Source organism: Pseudonaja textilis, chromosome Z (genome assembly GCF_049901715.1).
Source record: "Pseudonaja textilis isolate UNSWEBS1 chromosome Z, rPseTex1.2, whole genome shotgun sequence".
Lineage (NCBI taxonomy): Eukaryota > Metazoa > Chordata > Lepidosauria > Squamata > Elapidae > Pseudonaja > Pseudonaja textilis.
In genome coordinates, this window is record NC_142008.1 from 1,898,036 (window position 1) to 1,920,262 (window position 22,227).

At 44.6% G+C, this 22,227-nt stretch overlaps 1 protein-coding gene across 1 annotated transcript in view; it reads left to right on the plus strand.

The window, feature by feature from the left end:
• Window positions 1–22,227, plus strand: part of ALS2CL (ALS2 C-terminal like) — a 47,088-nt gene that overhangs the window by 17,695 nt on the left and 7,166 nt on the right. The window contains 18 exon segments of the mRNA XM_087917484.1: window positions 122–287; window positions 1,108–1,236; window positions 3,611–3,730; window positions 5,105–5,172; window positions 5,877–5,943; window positions 7,564–7,760; window positions 7,848–7,913; window positions 8,804–8,902; window positions 9,587–9,748; window positions 10,361–10,472; window positions 10,618–10,695; window positions 12,833–12,960; window positions 14,121–14,294; window positions 17,489–17,579; window positions 18,724–18,881; window positions 20,217–20,279; window positions 21,139–21,173; window positions 21,176–21,311. Of these exon segments, the coding sequence (XP_087773610.1) occupies window positions 122–287; window positions 1,108–1,236; window positions 3,611–3,730; window positions 5,105–5,172; window positions 5,877–5,943; window positions 7,564–7,760; window positions 7,848–7,913; window positions 8,804–8,902; window positions 9,587–9,748; window positions 10,361–10,472; window positions 10,618–10,695; window positions 12,833–12,960; window positions 14,121–14,294; window positions 17,489–17,579; window positions 18,724–18,881; window positions 20,217–20,279; window positions 21,139–21,173; window positions 21,176–21,311 (2,049 nt within the window).

The window sequence follows — 22,227 nt, forward strand, 5'->3', positions numbered from 1 at the left end:
CAAAGATCCACATACAAATACCCGCGAGAACCTCAGAAAACAAATATATGTATTTGTTCTTTGGATCATTTCCAGTCTGACAGTTCTTGTAGGCCGTGCTAGCATTCCTTTCTGCTTGCAGCGATGACTGGAAGTTGCACAGACCCTCCCTGCAGGAATTCCTGGCTGACTTCTCACCTGACAGCTGCCTGGCGATAGGGCTCTACACCGTGTTGCACAAGCCCTTCCGAGACCACCTGCAACAATACGCCTGCGTCCTCTCCAAACTCAAGGCAGCCACCGGCCAGGTAGGGCACCCGAATGCCAGGCACCTGTCTCCGGTGGGGTCCTTGGTGCTCTCTGAGCCCGGAGGTTTACTGGTAGACATTTCATGAGCCTACTTGATTACATCCTCAGTGCTGGGAGGGAGTGGGGTTCTACCTTCTAGCCCTCATGATGTTCCGTAGTTGGGTCATGAGATGTCTGTGAGGAGACCACCAAGCTCAGAGAGCACCAAAGACCCCACAGTCCTCCTCCTCTTCCTCCTCCTCCTTGCAAACCTCACTCCCTTTCCAGCACTGATTATGTTGCCTAGTTGGGTCATGGTGCAAGAAAACCACCAACCTTAGGGAGCACTAAGGACTCCACTGTTCTTCTCCTTCTCCCCTCCCCTTCCTCCTCTTCCTCCCCCTCCTTCTCTTCCTCCTCCCATTCCTCTTCCTCGTCTTCCTCCTTCTCCTCCTCCTCCCCTTCCTCCTCTTCCTCCCCCTCCTTCTCTTCCTCTTCCCATTCCTCTTCTCGTCTTCCTCCTTCTCCTCCTCCTCCCCTTCCTCCTCTTCCTCCCCCTCCTTCTCTTCCTCTTCCCATTCCTCTTCTCGTCTTCCTCCTTCTCCTCCTCCTCCCTTTCCTCCTCTTCCTCCCCCTCCTTCTCTTCCTCCTCCCATTCCTCTTCCTTGTCTTCCTCCTCCTCTTGCCCTACAGCCAGTGGGATCCATTCAGAATTCCCCCGGATTGTGTGAATCCGAAACCTGGGTTAATCCCAGAGGCAACTTAAACCCATTTTGCCGATGTCCACCTTGACTCGGAAGGAGCTTGGAGCCAGCTCAATTTATGCATTTCTTTCCGCAGAGCTTAGAGAAAGAAAAAATCTCGGATGCTTCCGAAAAGTTTGCAAAGCTGCGTTCGTACATCAGCCAAATCGTGGACGAGGCCGGCCTCACTGCTGCCTTGTGGAAGTCGGTGGGCAATAAGATCACGGTGGGTTCTTGAGAATGAACGGAGGGAGGGAGGGATGGAGGATGGGATGGAGGGATGAAGAGAGGGATGGAAGGAGGGAGGGAGGGATGGAGGGATGGAGAGAGGAAAAAGGATGGAGGGAGGGGGAGGGAGAGATGGAAAGAGGGAAGGATGGAGGGAGGGATGGAGGGATGGAGAGAGGAAGGATGGATGGAGGGATGGAGGGATGGAGAGAGGGAAGGATGAAGAGAGGGTGGAAGGAGGGAGGATGGAATGAAGGGATGGAGAGAGGGAGGGAGGGAGGGATGGAGAGAGGGATGGAGGGAGGGAGGATGGGATGGAGGAATGGAGAGAGGGAGGGAGAGATGGAAAGAGGGAGGGAGGGAAAGATGGAGGGAGGGATGGAGAGAGGGAAGGATGAAGAGAGGGTGGAGGGAGGGGTGGAGGGAGGGAGGGATGGAGCGATGGAGAGAGGGAAGGATGGAGAGAGGGTGGAGGGAGGGAGGATGGAATGAAGGGATGGAGAGAGGGAGGGATGGAGGGATGAGAGAGAGGGAGGGAGGGAAGGGTGGAGGGAGGGAAGGAGGGAAGGATGGGATGGAGGAATGGAGAGAGGGAGGGAGAGATGGAAAGAGGGAGGGAGGGAAGGATGGAGGGAGGGATGGAGGATGGAGAGAGGGAAGGATGAAGAGAGGGGCAGGGAGGGGTGGAGGGAGGGAGGGATGGAGAGAGGGGATGGAAAGAGGGAGGAAGGGAAGGATGGAGAGAGGGAGGGAAGGATGGAGAGAGGGAAAGATGGAGAGAGGGGGAGGGAGGGGTGGAGGGAGGGAGAAATGGAGGAAGGGATGGTCCAGGGGTCCCATGAAAAGACTATCAGGAAAGATCCCAGCCCACGTGTCGTTTTTCTCCTGTCGGTTAAAGGCCTGGTGTGCTTTTAGCCCAATTACACTCCTGAAACCAGAAAGTTAGATTAGAAAATTTAGCTACAGATAATCCTGAAGTTACATCCACAATTAAGCCCAATGTTTATGTTCCTAAGTCAAACATTTCCTAAGTGGGTGTGCCGCAATTTACGACTTTTCTTGCCACCGTTGTTAAGTGAATCACTGCAGTGGATAAGTTAGTAATCCTGCTCATTTAGCGAATCTGGCTTCTCCGTTGCTTGTCAGAAGGTAGCTAAAGGGGATTATGGGTCCTCCAGGACGCTGTGACGGTCATAAATACGAACCTATTGCCAAGCACCTGAATTTTGGTCACGCAACCACAGGGACATTACAGTGGTCGTAAGTGTGATAATACCATTGCAATTTTGAATGGTCACTAAATGAACCATTATGTCGAGGGACTACTTGTGCAGGTCGTCCTCAACTTAACAACCCCAACTGAGTTCAAAATCTCCAATGCTAAGTAAGTCGGTTGATAAGTGAATTTCGTCCCATTGAACTTGCTTCCCAGGACGTGAAGCGAATCCACATAGCTGTTAAGTAAAGCCACATAGTCATTAAGTGAATCTGGATTCTCCCGCTGTTTGTCAGAAGGTCGCAAAAGGGAATCGCAGGGCCCCGGGAGACTGCAACCGCCATGAATACGAGTCGGTTGCCAAGCGTCTGAATTTTTTTTAAAAAATTTTTTTTTATTGATTTTAACAACAAACAAAACCACATAAAACATACAACATAAAATATAAAAACATCATCCTCCTTCATAGATTTACAAACAGTGTATCGGTTGGTTTACCACTTTTTTTGTGTGCATCCATTTCCTAGACACCAATATAATTATATTACATAATAACTCATATTATCAATCAACAATTGTACAACCTAGTATCATTACTGAGAAATCATTTAACTATAATTTTGTTAATTCATACTTTAACGAGATAACTATAATTTACTTAATTTATTTTACAACAAATCGTAAGATCATACCAAATCTATCTTAATAAAGTTTTATAAAAATAATATCAAAGAAAATTATATCCTAAGTCTAAATATTCTATTATTGTGTTTTATTATCTAACCATTGATAGAAAAGATCCCAAACTTCATAGAATTGTTTATCTTCTTGCTCTCTAATTTCAAATGTCAATCTACTCATTTCAGCACAATCCAATATTTTCTTGATAATTTCTTCCTCTGATGGAATTTTCTCACTCTTCCAATTTTTAGCAAATACAATCCTAGCCGCTGTTAATACATTTACAATCAAATAGTTCAAATTTTTATTAACCAAGCGTCTGAATTTTGATCATGTAACCCGAAAAGGTGAGGCTGCGATTGTCCCACGTGTGAAAAAAAAAGGTTTTATTTCAGTGCCCTTGTAACTTTGAACAGTTTGTAAATCAAGGACCGCCATCTCTCTCTCTCTCTCTCTCTCTCTCTCTCTCTCTTAGGACGTCCTTTGCACCCCCGAGAGGCGGCTGCTGGAGGACAGCGAAAACCTCCCCATCTTCGCCAGCTCCATCCGCACAGATCGCATCCTCCTCTTTAACGACGCCCTGGTCCTCGTGCAGGTGTGACAGCGAGATAGATGTTGGGGTGCTATGGGCTGGTGACGCGCAGCGTTGCCTTCCCTATGACCGCAGACGCCGGCATTCCGGGGATTTACTTCCTGAGATTTTATTCCACTTTTGTTATTCTTTATCGATAACTCAAGGCAGGGAAGTTACCTTCCTCCTCCTATTTTCGCCCCAACAACCTTGTGAGGTGGGCTAGGTTGAGAGAGAGAGAGAGAGAGAGAGAGAGAGAGAGAGAGAGAGAGAGAGACTAGCTTTCGTGTCTAAGACAGAACTAGAACTCACCATCTCCTGGCGATTGGACCAAAGTCACCCCGGCGGTTTTAGCAATAGCACTTAGACTTACATACCGCTTCACAGTGCTTTACAGCCCTGTCTTTACAGCAGTTTTACAGTGTCAGCCTATTTGCCCCAACAATCTGGGTCCTCATCTGACCCACCTGGGGAGGACAGAAGGCTGAGTCAACCTGGTGAGAATCAAACTCTTGGCAGAGGGCAGAGTTAGCCTGCAATATTGCATTCTGGCAGGAAGGGAAGGGAAGGGAAGGAAGGGGAAGGGAAGGGAAGGGAAGGAAGGAAGGAAGGAAGGAAGGAAGGAAGGAAGGAAGGAAGGAGGAGGGAAGGGAAAGAAGGTAGGAGGAAGGAAGGAAGGAAGGAGGGAGGGAGGAAGGAAGGAAGGAAGGAAGGAGGGAGGGAGGGAGGGAAGGAAGGAAGGAAGGAAGGAAGGAAGGAAGGAAGGAAGGAAGGAAGGAAGGAAGGAAGGAAGGAAGGAAGGAAGGAAAATAGCAATAGTACATTGACTTATATATCGCTTTATAGTGCTTTTACAGCCCTCTCTAAGCGGTTGGCAGTCAGCCTCTTGCCCCCAACAATCTGGGTCCTCATTTGACCCACCTCGGAAGGACAGAAGGCTGAGTCAACCTTTATCCCGGTGGGATTTGAACTACCAAATTGTAGGCAGCCAGCAGTCAGCAAAAGTAGCTTGCAGTACCGCCCTCTCACCACTGCGCCACCAGGGCTCGTGCCTAGAACTCACCATCCTCCTGGCGATTGGCCCAAAGTCACCCAGCTTTCTTTCGTGTCTAAAGCGGAACTAGAACTCACCACCTCCCCACTTCCTAGTCTGGGACTCGTTTTAATTCCGTACTACCTACTTTCGAGATCAGAAGAGGGGTTTGCACCCTGAGGCCATCCAGCCTGTCCTCCTGAGCCTTAAGAATCCCAGCAGTCAGGAGACGATTCTATGCCTTGTGTGCTGGCAAAGGGCACCAGAAATACGGATGTCTGTGTGTTTTGTTGTTGTATTTAATTCACGGTTTTGAGGCTGTCTTTCTCTTTTTCTTTGTTTTTAAATTCTCTCGAATTTCCCAGGGGAACAACCTCCACAGTTTTGATCTTAAGCTTCTGTGGCTTGAGGCAGCTCCAAGCAGAAACGGAAAGTGAGTCAAACTAATTCAGTGGTTTATATAGAACAGAGAGGAAGCGTTTATCTCCTTCCTCATTTGTTGCCTGGGGAAAATTTAGTATCTTTCGAATTCAGCCCTTGACTTACTTATTATTTGTTTAGTGACCATGCAACAGCCTGAAAAAGAAAATTTAGGACCAATCCTTGGACGTACAACCTACAATCACAATTGAGCCCAACATTTCTGTTGCTAAATGAAACAATTGAGTTTAGCCCCATTTTACAACTTTTCTTGGAATCCCTGCAGTCGTTAAGTGAGTCACAAAGTCGTTAAGCGAATCTGGCTTTCCCCTTTGACTCTGCTTGTCGGAAGGTCACAAAAGGGGATCAAGCGACCCTGGGATATTGCAACCGACATAAATCTGAGTCGGTTGTCAAGCATCTGAATTTTGATCTTGTGACCCTGCGAATGCTTCAATGGTCGTAAGTGTGAAAATCGCTCCAAGGTCACTTGTTTCAGTGCCATTGTAATTTTGAATGCTCACTAAGCAAATGGTTATAAGTCGAGGACTTTGTGTACTTGGGAGGAAAAAGGCAGGTGGATGAATTGATAAGAATTCAATGATAAGAAAACATTCCTAGATCCAGATGTTTCCTTCCGTTGACACAGTTTTAAAAAAGTGAAATTATTTTTAATGTAGAAGGTCAATAATTCATATTTATTTTATTTTTTGGCAGTCATACTTTATACGTTGTGACTCCAGAAGATAGTTTCTTCCTGTTGGCCAAAGGACTAGAAGCCCGGGTAAGTGGTATATGGTCTTGGGTGGTGGACATGAAATACAGGTAGTCCTCGGGTTACGACCGTTCATTTACTGACCATTCAATGTTACAATGTCACTGAAAAAAGTGACTTTTTCACAGTTATGACCGTTGCAGCCTCCCTGTGTCCAAGTGATCAAAATTCAAATGTTGGCAACTGACTCGTATTTATGACGGTCGCAGTATCCTGGGGTCATGTGATCCCTTTTGCAACCTTCTGACCATTTTTCACACTTATGACTCATATTTATGGCGGTCACAGTATCCCTGGGGGTCACGTGATCCCCTTTGGCGACTGTCGAGCAAAGTCAATGGGGAAGCCAGATTTGCTCAACAACCGAGTTACTTACTCAAAAATTGCAGTGATTTACTTAACGACTGTGGCAACATAGGTCGTAAAATGGGGCAAAATTCACTTAACAGCTGTCTCACTTAGCAACAGAAATTTGTATGATGACCCCCTGTATGAGGGAACAACTACACGTTTCCTCTTTTCATATGTTTTGCAAAGTGTCAGGGTAGGACTCCAGTAAATAAAAGGGATTTGACTCCGTCAAAAAGGGGATCACATTTTTGACCCCAGGACAGGGCAACCGTCATAACTATGAGTCAATTGCCAAGCCTCTGAATTTCACATGGGGTGGGGGGCTGTAACGGTCATTAAGTGTGAAAAACTTAATGGTAAGAAGTCACGATACCTTTGTAACTTTGAATGGTCTCTAAACAAATGGTCGTAAGTTGAGGACTGCCTGTCAAGAGTAAATTACCCACTCTTGGGGGAATTAGCTGCAATTTTACATCTCTAGGGCAACCTTGAAGATGTGTGGATTGTCTTTCTTTCTCTCACTCTTTCTCTTTCTCTCACTCTGTGTCTTTCTCTTCTCTTTTATTTTCTCTCTTTCCTTCTTTCATGTTTTTTTCTTTCCCTCACTTTCTTCCTTTCTCTCACATTCTTTCTTTCACTTTCTTTTTCTTTCTTTCTCTCTTATTCTTTCTGTCTTTCTTTTCTCTTTTATTTTCTCTCTCTTTCTCTCTTTCCTTCCTTCTCTGATGCTTTTTTCTTTTTCTCACTTTCTTTCTCTTTCTCCTCTCATTCACTCTTTCTTTCACTATCTCTTTCTTTCTCTCTCTTTTACTTTCTCTCTCTTACTCTCACACACTTTTTCTCTCTTTCTATGTCTTTCTTTCTCTTCTCTCTTACTTTTTCTCTTTCCTTCTTTCTCTGATGCTTTTTTCTTTCTCTCACTTTCTCTTTCTCCTCTTTCACTCACTCTTTCTTTCACTCTCTCTCTCTCTCTTTCTTTCTTTCTCACTTTCTCTCTTGCACTCTTTCTCTATCTTACTTTCTTTCTCTTCTCTCTTACTTTTTCTCTTTCTTCTTTCTCTGATACTTTTTTCTTTCTCTCTCTTTCTTTCTCCTCTTTTTCTCTCACTCTTTCTTTCTCTCTCTTTCTCTTTTTCTCTGCCTCTTTCTCTTTCTCTCTCTTTGCTTTTCTTTCTTTCTTTCTTTCTTTCTTTCTTTCTTTCTTTCTTTCTTTCTTTCTTTCTTTCTTTCTTTCTTTCTTTCCCCGACCCCCCGCCCATCTCCTATCCTCCTCTCCAGGCGGTGTGGCAATGGAAGATCCAGCGGGCGGTGGGCCAGGCCTTGATGGACAAGAGAGACGTCCCCATGTGGGGTGACGGGGGCAAAGGCTTTGCCCCCCCGCCCTGCCGCATCGCTACCTTCGCATTTAGGGCCGAAGGGCGGCTCAAGAGCGCCACCTACGAGGGGGAGTGGTGCCTGGGGAAACCCCACGGCAAGTAAGTCCCTTCCTGGGGTTGGGAGGCCAGGTCTTAAAGTGACCCAGATTAAATTTAATCACTTTTATTGGTCTCTTCTCTTCGCAGAGGGAAGCTGCTGTGGCCCAATGGGCAGAACTTTGCAGGAGATTTCAAGGAAGGCCTGGAAAATGGGTGAGGGGCTTGACCTGGTGAATTGCAGGCTGACAGGGGGGCTGTCTTGAGTGGCAGGCTGGTTGGTGCATCTCACGCTTATTGCACAATGCCCAGATTTGTCTGTCTGAGTAGATCCACGCCTGAAGTCCGCTTGACCCTGTGCTTGTTTGGCAACTAAGCAAGGTTGGACCAAATTGGATAGGAGACCACCAGGAAACCCTGGATTAAAGGAAAAACTCTGTAGGAGGTTAAAAAAAAAAAAAGATAAATCCCTTTACTGCCTCTGGACAGTGCCAGGAAAAACTGCACTGATGCTTGTATCAGAATTTATTTAGTTTGCAAATCTGTTTTTTTTGCAAATCTTGCACGCTTACGTACTTACGACCGTCTGTTTAATGAGCACTCAAAGTTACGACAGTGCTGAAGAAAGTGACTGCCAACCAGCCCTCTCATTTGTGATCGTTGCAACATTCTCGATGGTAACAGGATCAGAATTCTGACCCTTGGCAGTTGATTCACATTTACGACGGTTGCTGTGTGCTAAGGTCACATGATTTCCCCTTTCACAACCTTCTGAAAACTGAAGTCAGTGGGGAAGCCAGATGCCACTGACTTAAAACTACAGTGATTCATTTAACAACTGTGGCAAGAAATGTCGTAAAATGAGGCAAAACTCACTTAACAACTGTCTGTCTTGGCAAGGGAAATTTTGGGCTCAGTTGTGGTCGTAAGTCAAAGACTGCCTCTCCTGGATGTGATGGAGCATTGAAGATGTTTTAATTGGGTGCTTCTTCGAAGCGGGTTGGACTGGATGATCTTAAGGGTCAATATCAGAATAGCGAGATTTGCTGACTAGAATTAAATCAACCTCACCGTTTCCGTCTAACGTCTTTTCTTCCGGATTTCAGGTTCGGGATCTCTTTGATCCCTCAAGGATCCAATGACCACTACGACTGCTACAAATGCCACTGGCGGAACGGGCAGATGGACGGCTACGGTATCTGTGAGTAAGTTCGAAAGATTACCTGGGATGAGCCACTGGTAGAAAGAATCCTGGATATTCTACACCTCCCAGTTATAGAATACAGGGAGTCCTCGATTTACCATTTGTGATCGTTCAAAGTTACAACGGCATTGAAAAAGGGCCTTAGGACCAGTTTTCCACATTTATGACCATCGCAAAATATAATTAAATCCAGATTTTCTACCTCTCTTCATAAACTGGGTAGTGCTTTCATTGAATGAGGGGGATACAGGAAGATACCTTGACTTACAACCATTTGTTGAGCAGCTGTTCAGTTAAAACAGCGCTTTAAAAAAGGACTCAAGCACCAGTCCTCGCACTTATGACCATCATAGCATCCTCACTTGGATATTCAGCACCCGGTTTGTATTTATGACGGTTGCAGCGTCCCAGGGTCATGTGATCACCATTTGCAACCTTCCCAGGTTGGCTTCTGACAAACAAAGTCAATGGACTCACTTAATGACCACACGACTCACTTAACAACTGCAGTGATTTGCTTAAGAATTGGGGCAAAAATGGTGTAAAATTGGGTGCGACTCACTTAGCAGCCACTTTGCAACACGTTCTGGTGCCAGTTGTCATCATGAGTTGAGGACTATCTGTACAGATAAAAATCTAAAATCCCCATTGAAGAGGTCTTTGTTAAAGTTGGCTTATTTTTCAGGTACGGCAATGAGATGGTCTACAAAGGTTATTTTAAGGACAACATGCGCGAAGGTTTTGGCATCCTGGATAGCCCTCTGAGTACCGGTCATCCCTTTAGATACACAGGACACTGGACGAAGGACAAGAGAACGGGTTATGGTGTCTTGGATGACAAGGAGAGGTAAGACAGTTGCATTTCGTGAGTAAGTAAAAGGTAAGGTCCTTGGTGCTCTGTGAGATTGGTTGTTTCCATATAGATGTTTCATGACTCAACTAGGTAACATCATCAGTGATAAAAGGAGGTGGGGTTTGTGGAGAGGAGGAGGAGGAGGAGGAGGAGCACTGTGAGGCTGTTTGTGTTCTCTGAGCCTGGTTGTTGCAGCGCTGACCAGCCATCGACAGACACATAGAGATCAATCACATTTACACACCATTCAAAATGTTTTGGATTGTCACTCCCATCAACGATTACTTTTCTTTGGCCATGTTGGTTTGAGATGAAGGAATCTGTTACTGAAACTGTCTGAAGGAATCGGGTTGATCTAGCAGAGGTAAACTGATGTTCACTGATGTTCCATAACCCCACTAGATAACATCATCAGTGCTTGTAAGGGTGTGGGGTTTTTCGTGCTTGGATACAGACTAACGGCTCACCCTGTCAGTGTTGGTAGTCAACAACAGCCTAAGCAAGGAATTACCAAGGACACTCCAGTCTGAATGCAATGTTAATTTCACTTTCACTTTCACTTTCGTTTCACTTTCACTTTCTTATTTGTTGTTTGCTGGATTTCAGAGGTGAGAGATACATCGGGATGTGGGAAAACGATCAGAGGCACGGACCGGGGATTGTGGTGTTACAGTCAGGCGTCTGCTTCCAAAGGACCTTCCACCTGGATAAAATGGTGGTAAGGGAGTCTTTGAACCTGCTATGGGATCTTTAAAAAAGAAAGAAAGAAAGAACTATAAAAACTAATATTTATTTATTGGCTTGATTTTCAACCTCACCTTCAACCAACAACGCCTTTCTCTTTTTCTCTCCTCACCTGGAAGGGACCCGGGGTTCTCATTCTGGAGGATGATTTGGTCTATGAGGGAAATTTCACAAACGACTTCAAGTTTGTTGGCAAGGCAAGTATTAATACGGGGAACCCGTGGAATCGAGGTCTGGAGTCTGGAAGATTCAGGCTGTGGCTTAAAATGCGTTTCAGAAAACATCAGGGTTGATAAATCCCTGGACAAGAGTCCACCAAGAAATCCCAGGTCTGTAGATTAATATTGTATAGTTTATTTATAGATAGAGAGGTGATAGATAGATAGATAGATAGATAGATAGATAGATAGATAGATAGATAGATAGATAGATAGATAGATAGTTGGATGGATGGATGGATGGATGGATGGATGGATGGATGGATGGATGGATATTTAGATGGATATTTAGATGGATGGATGGATATTTAGATAGATAGATATTTAGATGGATGGTGGATGGATAGATGGATATTTAGATAGATAGATAGATAGATAGATAGATAGATAGATAGATAGATAGATAGATATGGATAAATAAAGATACATGATAGACAGATATCCATAAAGATAGATGGTTGATGGGATGGATAGATAGATAGATAGATATGCATAAAGATAGATGATAGACAGATATGCATAAAGATAGATGATTGATAGATGGATAGATAGATATTTAGACAGATACAGGTAGATGATAGGTAGGTAGGCAGGTAAATAAATGGATGGATGGAGCTAGCTAGATGGCTAGCTAAATATAGATGACAGATAAAGAGAGATGGTAGATAGATAGATAGATAGATAGATAGATAGATAGATAGATAGATATTGATAAAAAAGATACTTGATAGATAGATAAATGGATGGATGGATGGCAGTGGTGGGATTCACATTTTTTTACTACCGGTTCTGTGGGCGTGGCTTGGTGGGCGTGGCAGGGGAAGGATTCTGTAAAATCTCCAGTCAGAGGTGGGATTTGCCGTTTCTCCAAACTACTCACAACATCCACTACCGGTTCTCCAGAACTGGTCAGAACCTGCTGAAGACCCACCTCTGATGGATGGACGGACGGACGGATGGATTTTCTTCATTGCTGCCAAGAAATTTGTATGGATGTGGGAAATATGGAATAGAACAGAATAACAGAGTTAGAAGGGTCCTGGGAGGTCCTATAGTCCAACCCCCTGCTCCGGCAGGAGACCTATGTACAATTTCAGACAACTGATTGTCCAATTTCTTCTTAAAAACTTCCAGTGTTCCAAGTTCTGTAGGCAAGTTGTTCCACTGATTAATTGTTCTCACTGTTGTGATTGCTGATTATTAATAATGAATACTTATTAGTATTAATTAACCAACATTATAATGTTTAATAATTAATAAACTAAGCATTAGTAAGGTACAATAGTTGAAATGAGAATAAACTAATAACTAGTACATTCATACTTACCAGATGTGTTAGTGATACTGGATGTCTTCAATTCCCTTCCCAGTTGCTAAATATTTCACAAGGATTCCTCAAATTATGACCGTTTGTTTAAGAACAGCTTGCAGTTATGAAGGTGCTGAACAAGGAATTTATAAAACATCCTTGAAGTTATGACTGTCACAGTTTGGAAACTGGTTGATGTTTATGGTAGAATGCTATTAAAATTTAAGGCTGAATTTGTTTAAGAATTCTGCTGTAAAATGGTTGAAATATGGGTCCAATCATCTGATGACTCACTTAATGACTGCATCACTTAGTGACCAAAATTTCAGTCCCAATCATGGACTTACAACCACAACTGAGTTGCAAACTTCCATTGCTAAGCAAGAGAGTTATTGCCCCATGTTACGACCATTCTTGCCACTGCCGATAAGCGAATCACTGCAGTTGTTAAGTTAGTCACATGGTTATTAAGTGAATCGCATGGAAATCACATGACCCCAGGGACGCTGCAACCATCGTAAATATGAGTCCGTTGCCAAGCATCTGAACTTTGATCACATGACTATAGGGAATGCCGTAGCGGTCGTAAGCATGAAACGTGGTCGTTAAGTCAATTTTTTTCAATAAAGATATGGTCACTAAATGAAAGATTATAAGTTGAGGACTCACTGTACCGATATAAGTTTTCTGTGTGCATCTACCTGTTTTTAATCATATTTAATATTGTTAGTGACACGGGATCATATATTTGGAAGAGCAGCTGTAAGAATGCAAGAAATAAACAAACCATTATATAATCCTACGTAGGGAAAACTGACATTTCCAAACGGCTTCGTTCTGGAGGAAACCTTCACCAACAAATCTATAGAAGGATTACAGGTTCCAGGAGTGATGATCCCTTCTGGCGATCAACAATCTTTCACCAAATCTGCTATGTAAGTGCATGGTTTGTTTAGACTGTGAGGCTCCCACTCTTGGAAAGAAGCTTCTAGAAACTCCCAGAATGTTTGGCTAGCAAAGACCTTACTGTATTTCCTTGCGGATGGGACCGTTTGAGTAATCCCACCAGAAATGGGTCTCCGAATGATCTAATCCAACCTCTAATCTAATTCTCAACCTCCACACGTTGAAAACGGGAGGACTTCAACTCCCAGAATTCCCTAAACTTGCACGCTGTTTGGAGAATTCTGGGACTTGAAGTCCACAAGTGTTCAACATGACGAAGTGTTGGGTTAGATAGAACAGGGGCGTTCAACTCCATTTCATCCAGTTTGAAAGGGGGCTGCATCAGGGTTGTGTCTAGCCTCATGGGGTCAGTGTAGGCGTGGCCAGGGTGAGCATGGCCAACCCAATGTCACTCATGTCGGGGGCACCTGTGGTAGCTAAGCGCACTCTTATTTATGGCGAAATCCATGTTTCAATGTTCCCATGTGGCCCCATGTTGGCTTTTTGGGGTCACCCTTTGTGGAACAGCCTTAGTCAACTTTGAAGAGTTTGACTCCTTGTGGGAAAATATGGAGTTTATATCGGCAGTCCTCGACTTATGACCACGATCGAGCCCGTAACTCCTGTTGCTAAACAAGACAGTTCTTAAGCAAGTTTTGCCCCATTTTACAGCCTTTCTTGCCACAGTTTTTAAGTGAATCACTGCGGCTGTTGAGTTAGCCACACAGTCACTAAGCAAATCTGGGCTTCCTCATTGACTTCGCTCGCCAGAAGGTCACAAAAGGGGATTATGTGACACACACACACACACACACACACACACACACACACACACACACGGGACACTGGGACTGTCATAAATATGAGTCAGTTGACAAATGTTTGAATTTTGATCAGGTTACCATGGGGATGCTTGCAACGGTCGTAAGGGTGAAAAATGCCTTTGTAACTTCGAACGGTCGCTAAATGAACTGTTGTAAATCGAGGACTGCCCGTAAGGTCAATATGAACAGATCTACATTGGCAGGGCTGATAGCTGTGAATTAATGCCCGTCGCGTTAGATGCGCACCGATGTCCATTCGCATGTGATTTGAGAACCATCGAGGATGGGGATGTTGTACGTGTGAACCGTATGTTTTTCTCGTCCAGCCAGTTGGGTCAGGAAGATTTCCCCGTGGAGAAGCGATGGGAAAACCTCTACGACCAGTTTCTGGCATTCGTCCGTGCAGGAGGTCAAGCGGACACCGAAGAATCGTTCATGGGGTTTCACGTCCAGGCGAGTCGCGAACTACGCAAATCTCAGGAGAATCTCTTCTGCCATGGGTAAATGGCCGTCGCTTTGCGAGAAAGCGTCGCTGTTTCTGAGCAGCAGGACCGGGGCCTCGGGGTTAGATCTTGACTACTGCCAGTTGATCTGCCTGGGGCTGCCCTTGGAAATGATCTGGAAGCTTCGTTTGGTCCAACAAGCAGTGGTTTTGTGCAAATCTAGATTGGTGCACCTCTCTTGCGGAGTTGCGTTGTGCTTCCAGGTTCAATTCCAGGTGCTGGTTGTCACCTTCAAGGCCCTACCTGGGTCGAGAGCAGGTTATTTAAAGGATCCAGTCACATCTACCCGACCCACCAAAGCAGAGAGGCAGGAGATGTAATGGGTCTTTTCCAGGGTGGGATTCTACCGGTTTGGATCAGTTCGGCCGAACTGGATGTTAAAGTTACCTCCAGCTCGCCAAATCGGTATTTCAACCGACTGGCTGACCCCTCCCCACCCACCCCCTCCCAGGAGTCTCCAGGCCGTCCATTTTTGATGCAGGTAAGTGCAGGATCTGGGTGGGAGTAAAACGGGCCTTCCGGAAGTCTGGAAACGGGCCTGTTTCCAGCTTCCGGTGGGCCTTCAGAGCTCTGGGAAGGCCGTTTTCGCCCTCCCAGAGGCCCTGGGGAAGCCTTGGGAAGGCAAAAATGGCCTCCCCTGGGCTGTGGAGGCCCACCGGAAGCCAGAAACAGGAAGTTCCAGTAGGCCAGGCCCATCGTGGCTGTTCTATTTCCAGGACAAAGCAGACTCGAGACCGGAGTTGAATTCAGCTCTTTATTAACTGTTAGTAACTTCAACTAAAGTCGAGCCGCGGCAGCCCTTTTTATAGCGGCTGCTCGCGGCTCGCAACCAATGGCATTTATTTAAAACTCCCGCCGCTTAGGCGGGCCAATCAGAACTGTTGTTATCTACCAATTCGCTAGGCGGCAGTATCTGTCCAATAGGAATGCAGTATTACGAATATGCTAAACAAGTACATAACAATGGCCACACCCATTCAGCAACCGGGCAGCAAATCGGTTGCTGGGATTTTTTTAAAAACAATTTGTTATTTATTTATTTTGACAACAAACATTGACAAATACAAACATTAAACATCAAATAAAACCATCTTTCCATTGTACAGTGTGTTGGTTGGTGCATACCTCTTGTGCACAATTATCAACAATCTTTCCCTTCTATATTTAGATTAAAATTCATATCAGCCATGCAGACTATATTACTTAGACTATAATTATACGTTCCTTCTTTTCGAGCAAATCTCAACTTTTACATAAACCTAGTTCATAATATCATTCATTTCATTATAATGTTATATTATATCATTACATTATCTTATCTCTACTATTGTATTATATTATTATAATATATTTTATTTACCTATTTTCTTATCTAGCCATTGATAAAATAAATCCCATATTCTATAACATTCTTTATCGTCTTGCTCTCCAATTTCTGATGTCGATTTATTCATTTCTGCACATTCCATTATCTTCTTAATCACCTCCTCTTCTAGCGGATTTTTTTTTCACTATTCCAGTTTTTAGCAAATACAATTCTATGGTTGCTGGGATTTCTGGATCCCACCCCTGGTCTTCTCTCTTAAAGAGAGAGGGTCCCATCTGGTGGGACGCAGAAGAAGGGCCTTCTCTGTGTTGGCTCCTTCCCTGTTATTTGAAGGACCATCCTTTCCACCCAACACACCAGAGTAGAGAGGCAGGAGATGTTATGGACCCCATCTTTGAAGGAGGTCCATCTGGTGGGACCAGGGAGAAGGGCCTTTTCCACGGGGGCTCCCATCCCTGCAGAGCTAGGATTGGCCCCCACTTTGGCGCTCTTTCTGGTGCTGCCAACGGAGAAGGGAGGCCTCAGGGTGATACGGAGCCCCTCAAGTGGTTTGATTTGATTGTGGTCACTTAAGAAGGGGGCTGTTTTCCAGTCTCTGTATTGTGGTTTTATCTTTATCAGGTACCCAGTTTTGGCCCTGAGTGGCTTGGACAGCCATCTAAATCTTTTGCAATGCCGGTAGTTCTCGACTTACGACCACAATTGGGCCCCACATTTTGTTGCTAAGTGAGAATTTTTAAAGAGAGCTGTGTCTGTTTTGAGACCTTCCTTGCCACCGTTGTTCAGTGAATCACAGCAGTTGTTAAGTGAGTTACACAGGTTGTTAAGTGAATCTGGCTTTCCCTGCTTGTCAGAAGGACGGGACCCCGGGACACTGCCAACGTCATAAATACGAGTCACTTGCGTGACCGTGAGGACAGTGCCACTGTCATTAAGTATACCAACTCAGCCGGGCAATGAATTTGATGCTTCAACCTGGCATATAAATATTCAAAATCAGGTTGGCATCTTCAGTGGTAGGGAAGGGGATTTGATCTGGAGGGGTTTTAACTTTGGTGTGCAGAATATGCCGGTGGTCCTCGACTTACGGCCATTCATGTTTGACAGTTGTAGCATCCCAGTGTCCGGTGATCCTCAGTTACGACCTTCTCAGCTGGCATCCAACACACAAAGTGAAGGGACAAGCTGGCAGGGAAGTTTGCAAGCCACAATCACGTGATGTCCCATCTATCAGCCATGGTGATTCACTTAACGACTGTGATATAAAAGGCTGCAAACCCACATAGGATTGCATGATGATTCACTTGACGACCTCTCTGCTTATTGATCCCTTTTTCGATCCCTTATGTGGTTGTAATTCAAGGACTACCTGTATTTTTCCCTAGGGTGTTCATCCTTTACTTAGGACCACAATTGAACCCAACATTTATGCCGCTAAGCAAGACAGTTCTTAAGTTAAATTTTGCCCCATTTTACAATCTTTCTTTCTGCAGTTGTTAAGTGAATTGCTGCGGTCATTAAATTAGTCACACGGTTGTTAAGTGAATCCGGCCTCCGTGTTGACTTTGCTCATCAGGAGCTCTCAAAAGGGGATCACGTGACCCCGCCCCCCCGGGATACTGCGACCGTCATAAATAGGAGCCAGTTGCCAAGCGCCTGAATTTCGATCACCTGGAGGAGCTGCAATGGTCGTAAGCGTGAGAAACGGCCCTAAAGTCCCGTTTTCCAGTGCCGTTCTAACTTCGAACTATCACTAAATGGATAGGTCGTAACTCAAGGTCCACCTGTAACGTCAGAGGAACCGCGAGGCTTCGGAACCGGAGCGATAGATGGTTTTGCTCACCTCGGTTTCTCTCTCCTCTAGCGGAAACAAGGAAGCGTCCGAGAAAACGGACTTTCTCGAAGAACTAATAAAACACCAGGAACCGGAAGCTCAGCCGAGCTATTTGCAACAGGTAGGGCGTACCGCAGGTAAGCGTCAAACAGAATAACGGAGCTGGAAGGGGCCTTGAAGGTCATCTAATCCAGCCCCCTGCTCGGGCAGAAGACCCTATGCCTATGCCAGACAAGTGGCTGTCCGGGTTCTTCTTAAAAACCTCCAGGAATGGAGTGCACACAACCTCTGGTGGCAAGGAGTTCCCCTGGTTAATTGTTTTCCCTTGTCAGAAAGTTTCTCCCTAATTCCAGGTTGCTTCTCTCGCGGATTGGTTCCCCCTCTGTTGTTTCTGCTTGGTATTTCTGTGAAGAGCATCGACTCCTTCCCTATATAGGTAGTCCTCGACTTACAACAGTTCATTTAGCGACCACCCAAAGTTACAACGGCACTGAAAAAAAGTGACTTAGGATCATTTTTCACACTTGTGACTGTTGCAGCATCCCTGATTTGCATTTATGACAGTTTCAGAGTCCTGGGGGTGTGTGTGTCATGTGATCCCCTTTTGTGACCTTCTGACAAGCAAAGTCAATGGGGAAGCTAGACTCACTTAACAACCGGGTTACTAACTTAACAACTGTAATGATTTGTTTAACAACTGTAGCAAGAAAGGCCTCAAAATCGGGCAAAATTCAATATACAACCGTCTGGCTTAACAACAGAAATTTTGAGCTCAGTTGAGGCAGGAGATACTGGTAGTCCTTGACTTATGACCACAATTGGGCCCAAAATTTCTGTTGTTAAGTGAGACATTTGTTAAGTGGGTTTTGCCTCGTTTTACCACCTTTTTGCCTCTGTTGTTAAGCAAATCACCACGGTTGTTAAATGAGTAACACAGTTGTTAAGTGAATCTGGTTTCCCTATCGACTTAGCTTGTCTGAAGGTTGCAAAAGGATATATCACGTGACCCCGCTGGGACATTGTGACCGTCATAAATACGAATCAGTTCCCGAGTGTCTGAATTTTGATCTTGTGCCTACGGGGATGCTGCAATGGTCATAAGTGTGAAAAATGGTCATAAGTCACTTTTTCCCATGCCTTTGTCACTCAGAAGGTCACTAAACGAACCATTATAAATCGGGGACTCCCTGTCTAGCTCGCTATCCTCTGTCCAAATTTGAAACCCAACCTTGATTTTAATATAATTTATTTTCTTGGTTTTTCAGGCTCTGGAGTCCTCATTGCATCCTTTGGGAAAATTACTGAAAACTCTGATTTTGGTGTTTCAGTCCACTTATTCTGGCATCGGGAGTAACAAGTATCTCTTGAGAATGGCGCAAGAAGAGGTCAAAGACTACGCCAAGAAAATATGGGAATTTTACCAGTAAGTATGGCTTGCGTGTTGCACAATTCCTGGAAAACTTTCCTCTTAAGCAGCTGCAAATAAATTTAATTTTCACTTCGAGCCAACTCTGGCAATTTTTTATTTGCCTTTTGCCTGGATTGTGCTTCTAAAACTTTTCCTTTATTCGTAAGAGACCCTAGATGGGGAAATAGCATTGTTTTAAACGGTAGAGGTAGTGCTTGATTTACAACCGTTCGCTAAGTGAAGTTACAACGGCACTAAAAAAAGTTACTTACGACCCGTTTTCACACTTTTGACCATTTCAGCATCCCGAGTGTTGAGAACTCAGGTGCTTGGTAACCGACTCATATTTACGATGGTCACAGTGTTCCCAGGGTCATGTGATCCCCTTTTGCGACCTTCTGACCAGCCAAGTCAATGAGGAAGCAAGATTCACTTAATGACCGTATTGCTAACTCGACAATTGCAATGATTCGGTTATCAACTATGGCAAGAAAGGTCGTCAAATGGAGGCAAAACACTGAACAAACGTCTCATTTAGCTACGTAAATATTTGGGCTCAATTGTGGTTGTAAGTTGAGGACTGCCTGTATAACAGAATAAGAGTTGGGGAGAACCCTGGAGGTCATCTAGTCCAATGCTCGGTTTCCCTTATAACTACAGGTGGGAGCCCCAAGTCTTTAACTTAATCCTAGTTTAGGACAAGTTCAAATTTCTGAGTTTTTTTAAATTTTTGAGTGTCTGCTAATGATCTTTTTAAAATTTCTTAATTTTCTGACCTTTTTTACCTTTCTGAGTTTCAGTTTAAATTTCTAATGAGCTCTTTTAAGTAGTTTAATTTTCCATTTTCTGAATTTAACATGGAAGTTCCTGGCTTTAAATTTCTAGGTGTTTTCTAATGGTTCCTTTTAAATTTCTTAATTTTCTGTGTTTCTTTTTTGAGTTTAAATGGTAAGTTTCTGTGTTTGAATTTTAAATTTCTGGGTGTGTTCTAATGGTTTCTTTTACATTTTTTAATTTTCCAAGTTTAAATTTTCAGTTCCCACATTTAAATTTTAAATTTTCCATGTCTTTCTCGTGTTCCCTTTTAACTTTCTTAATTTTCCAAGTACACTTTCCATGTTTAAATTTTAAAATTTCTACAACTTTCTAATTATCTCTTTTAAAATGCCTAATTTTCCAAGTGTCTTTTCTGAGTTTAAAATTAAAATTTCCTAACACCCTCTAACAACCTCTTTTAAATTTCCCAATTTTTAAAGTGTCTTTTCTGAGCTAAAATTTTAAGTTTCTAAGTTTGAATTTTAAATTTCCTATTGCCTTCTCATGATCTCTTTTAAATTTCTTCTCTTGTAGAAGCTTGTTGCAACTTGCTTTCGAGGTCAAAGGCTTCAATTCTCCCCAAAACACAGCAAAAAGGTACTGATATAGAACTCGGTTAAGCCCTTGATTGTTCTAATCTTGATTAGTTACCTAAGCCACACTCCATTGGTACCATAACCCGTGCTATACAAATTCACATATTCAAATGCTAAAAGTCGAGGTTCATTTCTGGACACGTAGAAGTTTTGTTCCCCATTAAAAATGACTGAAATCTTATATTTTTGTGATTTTAGCCTTCCAGATGCAGTGAGCTGCTTGTTTCTTTTGACTCATAGGTAGTCCTCGACTTATGACCACAACTGAGCCTAACATTTCCATTGCTAAGCAAGACATTTATTGAGTTTTGCCCCATTTACGACCTTCCTTGCCAGAGTTGTTAAATGAATCCACTGCAGTTGTTAAGTTAGTCACACGGTTGTTAAGTGAAATCTGGCTTCTCCATTGACTTTGCGTGTCAGATGGTTGTTAAAGAGGATCAGGGACACGTCGACCATCATAAATACGAGTCAACTGCCAAGTGTCTGAATTTATATCATTTGGCCATGGCTGTAAGTGTGAAAAACGGTCACAAGTGGTGCAACTTGGAACGGCCACTAAATGAACCATTGTAAGTCGAGGACTACCTGTAGATCTCACCTTCCCTCTGGGAGATCAAGGTGGTGTATCCAACATTTCCCACTCTTGTGGTTTTCTTTTCCTTCACAACAACCTTATAAGGTGTGCCTGGTCCGAGGAACTCACCGGAGTAATCCGCTGAGTTTCCCTAGATGAGTTGGATTTGAACCCGGACCTCGGTGGCAATAAACGTGCCAGTGTTGCGGTCAAGAGCACGTGGCCGTGGCGGGGTGAAAGGCGGGGAGGGAATGAGGGGATTTGTTGCTCTCCCTCGGACTAGGTGCGTGGGACGGAGGTTCGTGGTTCTGCCTCTCATCCTCCGTATTTCTACCCGGATCTCCTGATGGTCTACATGGTGGCCCACGAGAAGGAGGACGAGGTTTACGGCCAGGGCATCGTCAGCCTCAGTTGTTTCTCGGATACGGCCCTCCTGGAATACCTGGGCGTGCAGAAGTGAGTAGGGGGTCTTAGCAGCCCCTCCCTCCCTCCTTTCTTTCCTGTCTCCTTCCCTCGTTCCTCTCTCTTCCTCTCCTACCTCTGACTTCTTACCTTTCTCTTGTCTCCTTCCCTTTCTCCACCTCTCCCTCCCCGTCTCTTTTAGTCTTCCTTCCTGTCCTCCCTTCTCTCCCTTTTTCCCTTCCTTCCTTCCCTCCCTCCCTCCCTCCTTCTCTTTTTCCTCCATCTAACCCTTTTCTCTCTCCCTCCCTCCGTTCCTTCCTCCCTCCCTTTCTTTCCTTTCTCCCTCCCTCCCTCCCCCTCTTTTAGTCTTTCTTCCTTCTTCCTGCCCTCCCTTCTCTCCCCTTTTCCCTTCCTTCCTTCCTTCCCTCCCTCCTTCTCTTTTTCCTCCATCTAACCCTTTTCTCTCTCTCCCTCCCTCCGTTCCTTCCTTCCTTCCTCCCTCCCTTTCTTTCCTTTTTCCCTCCCTCCCCCTCTCTTTTAGTCTTCCTTCCTGCCCTCCCTTCTCTCCCTTTTCCCTTCCTTCCCTCCCTCCCTCCCTCCTTCTCTTTTTCCTCCATCTAACCCTTTTCTCTCTCCCTCCCTCCGTTCCTTCCTCCCTCCCTTTCTTTCCTTTCTCCCTCCCTCCCTTCCTCTTTTAGTCTTTCTTCCTGCCCTCCCTTCTCTCCCTTTTTCCCTTCCTTCCCTCCCTCCCTCCTTCCTTCTCTTTTTCCTCCATCTAACACTTTTCTCTCTCCCTCCCTCCCTTCCTCCCTCTCCTTTCCTTCCTCCGTCTCTGTTTCCTCCCTCCAACTCTCCAATCCTTCCCCCCATCCTCCTCGCTTCTTTCCTCCTTCTGACACTTTCCTCCCTTCCTCCCTCTCTTCTTTCCTTCCTCCCTGTCTCCATTTCCTCTCTCCCACTGCCCTTTCTT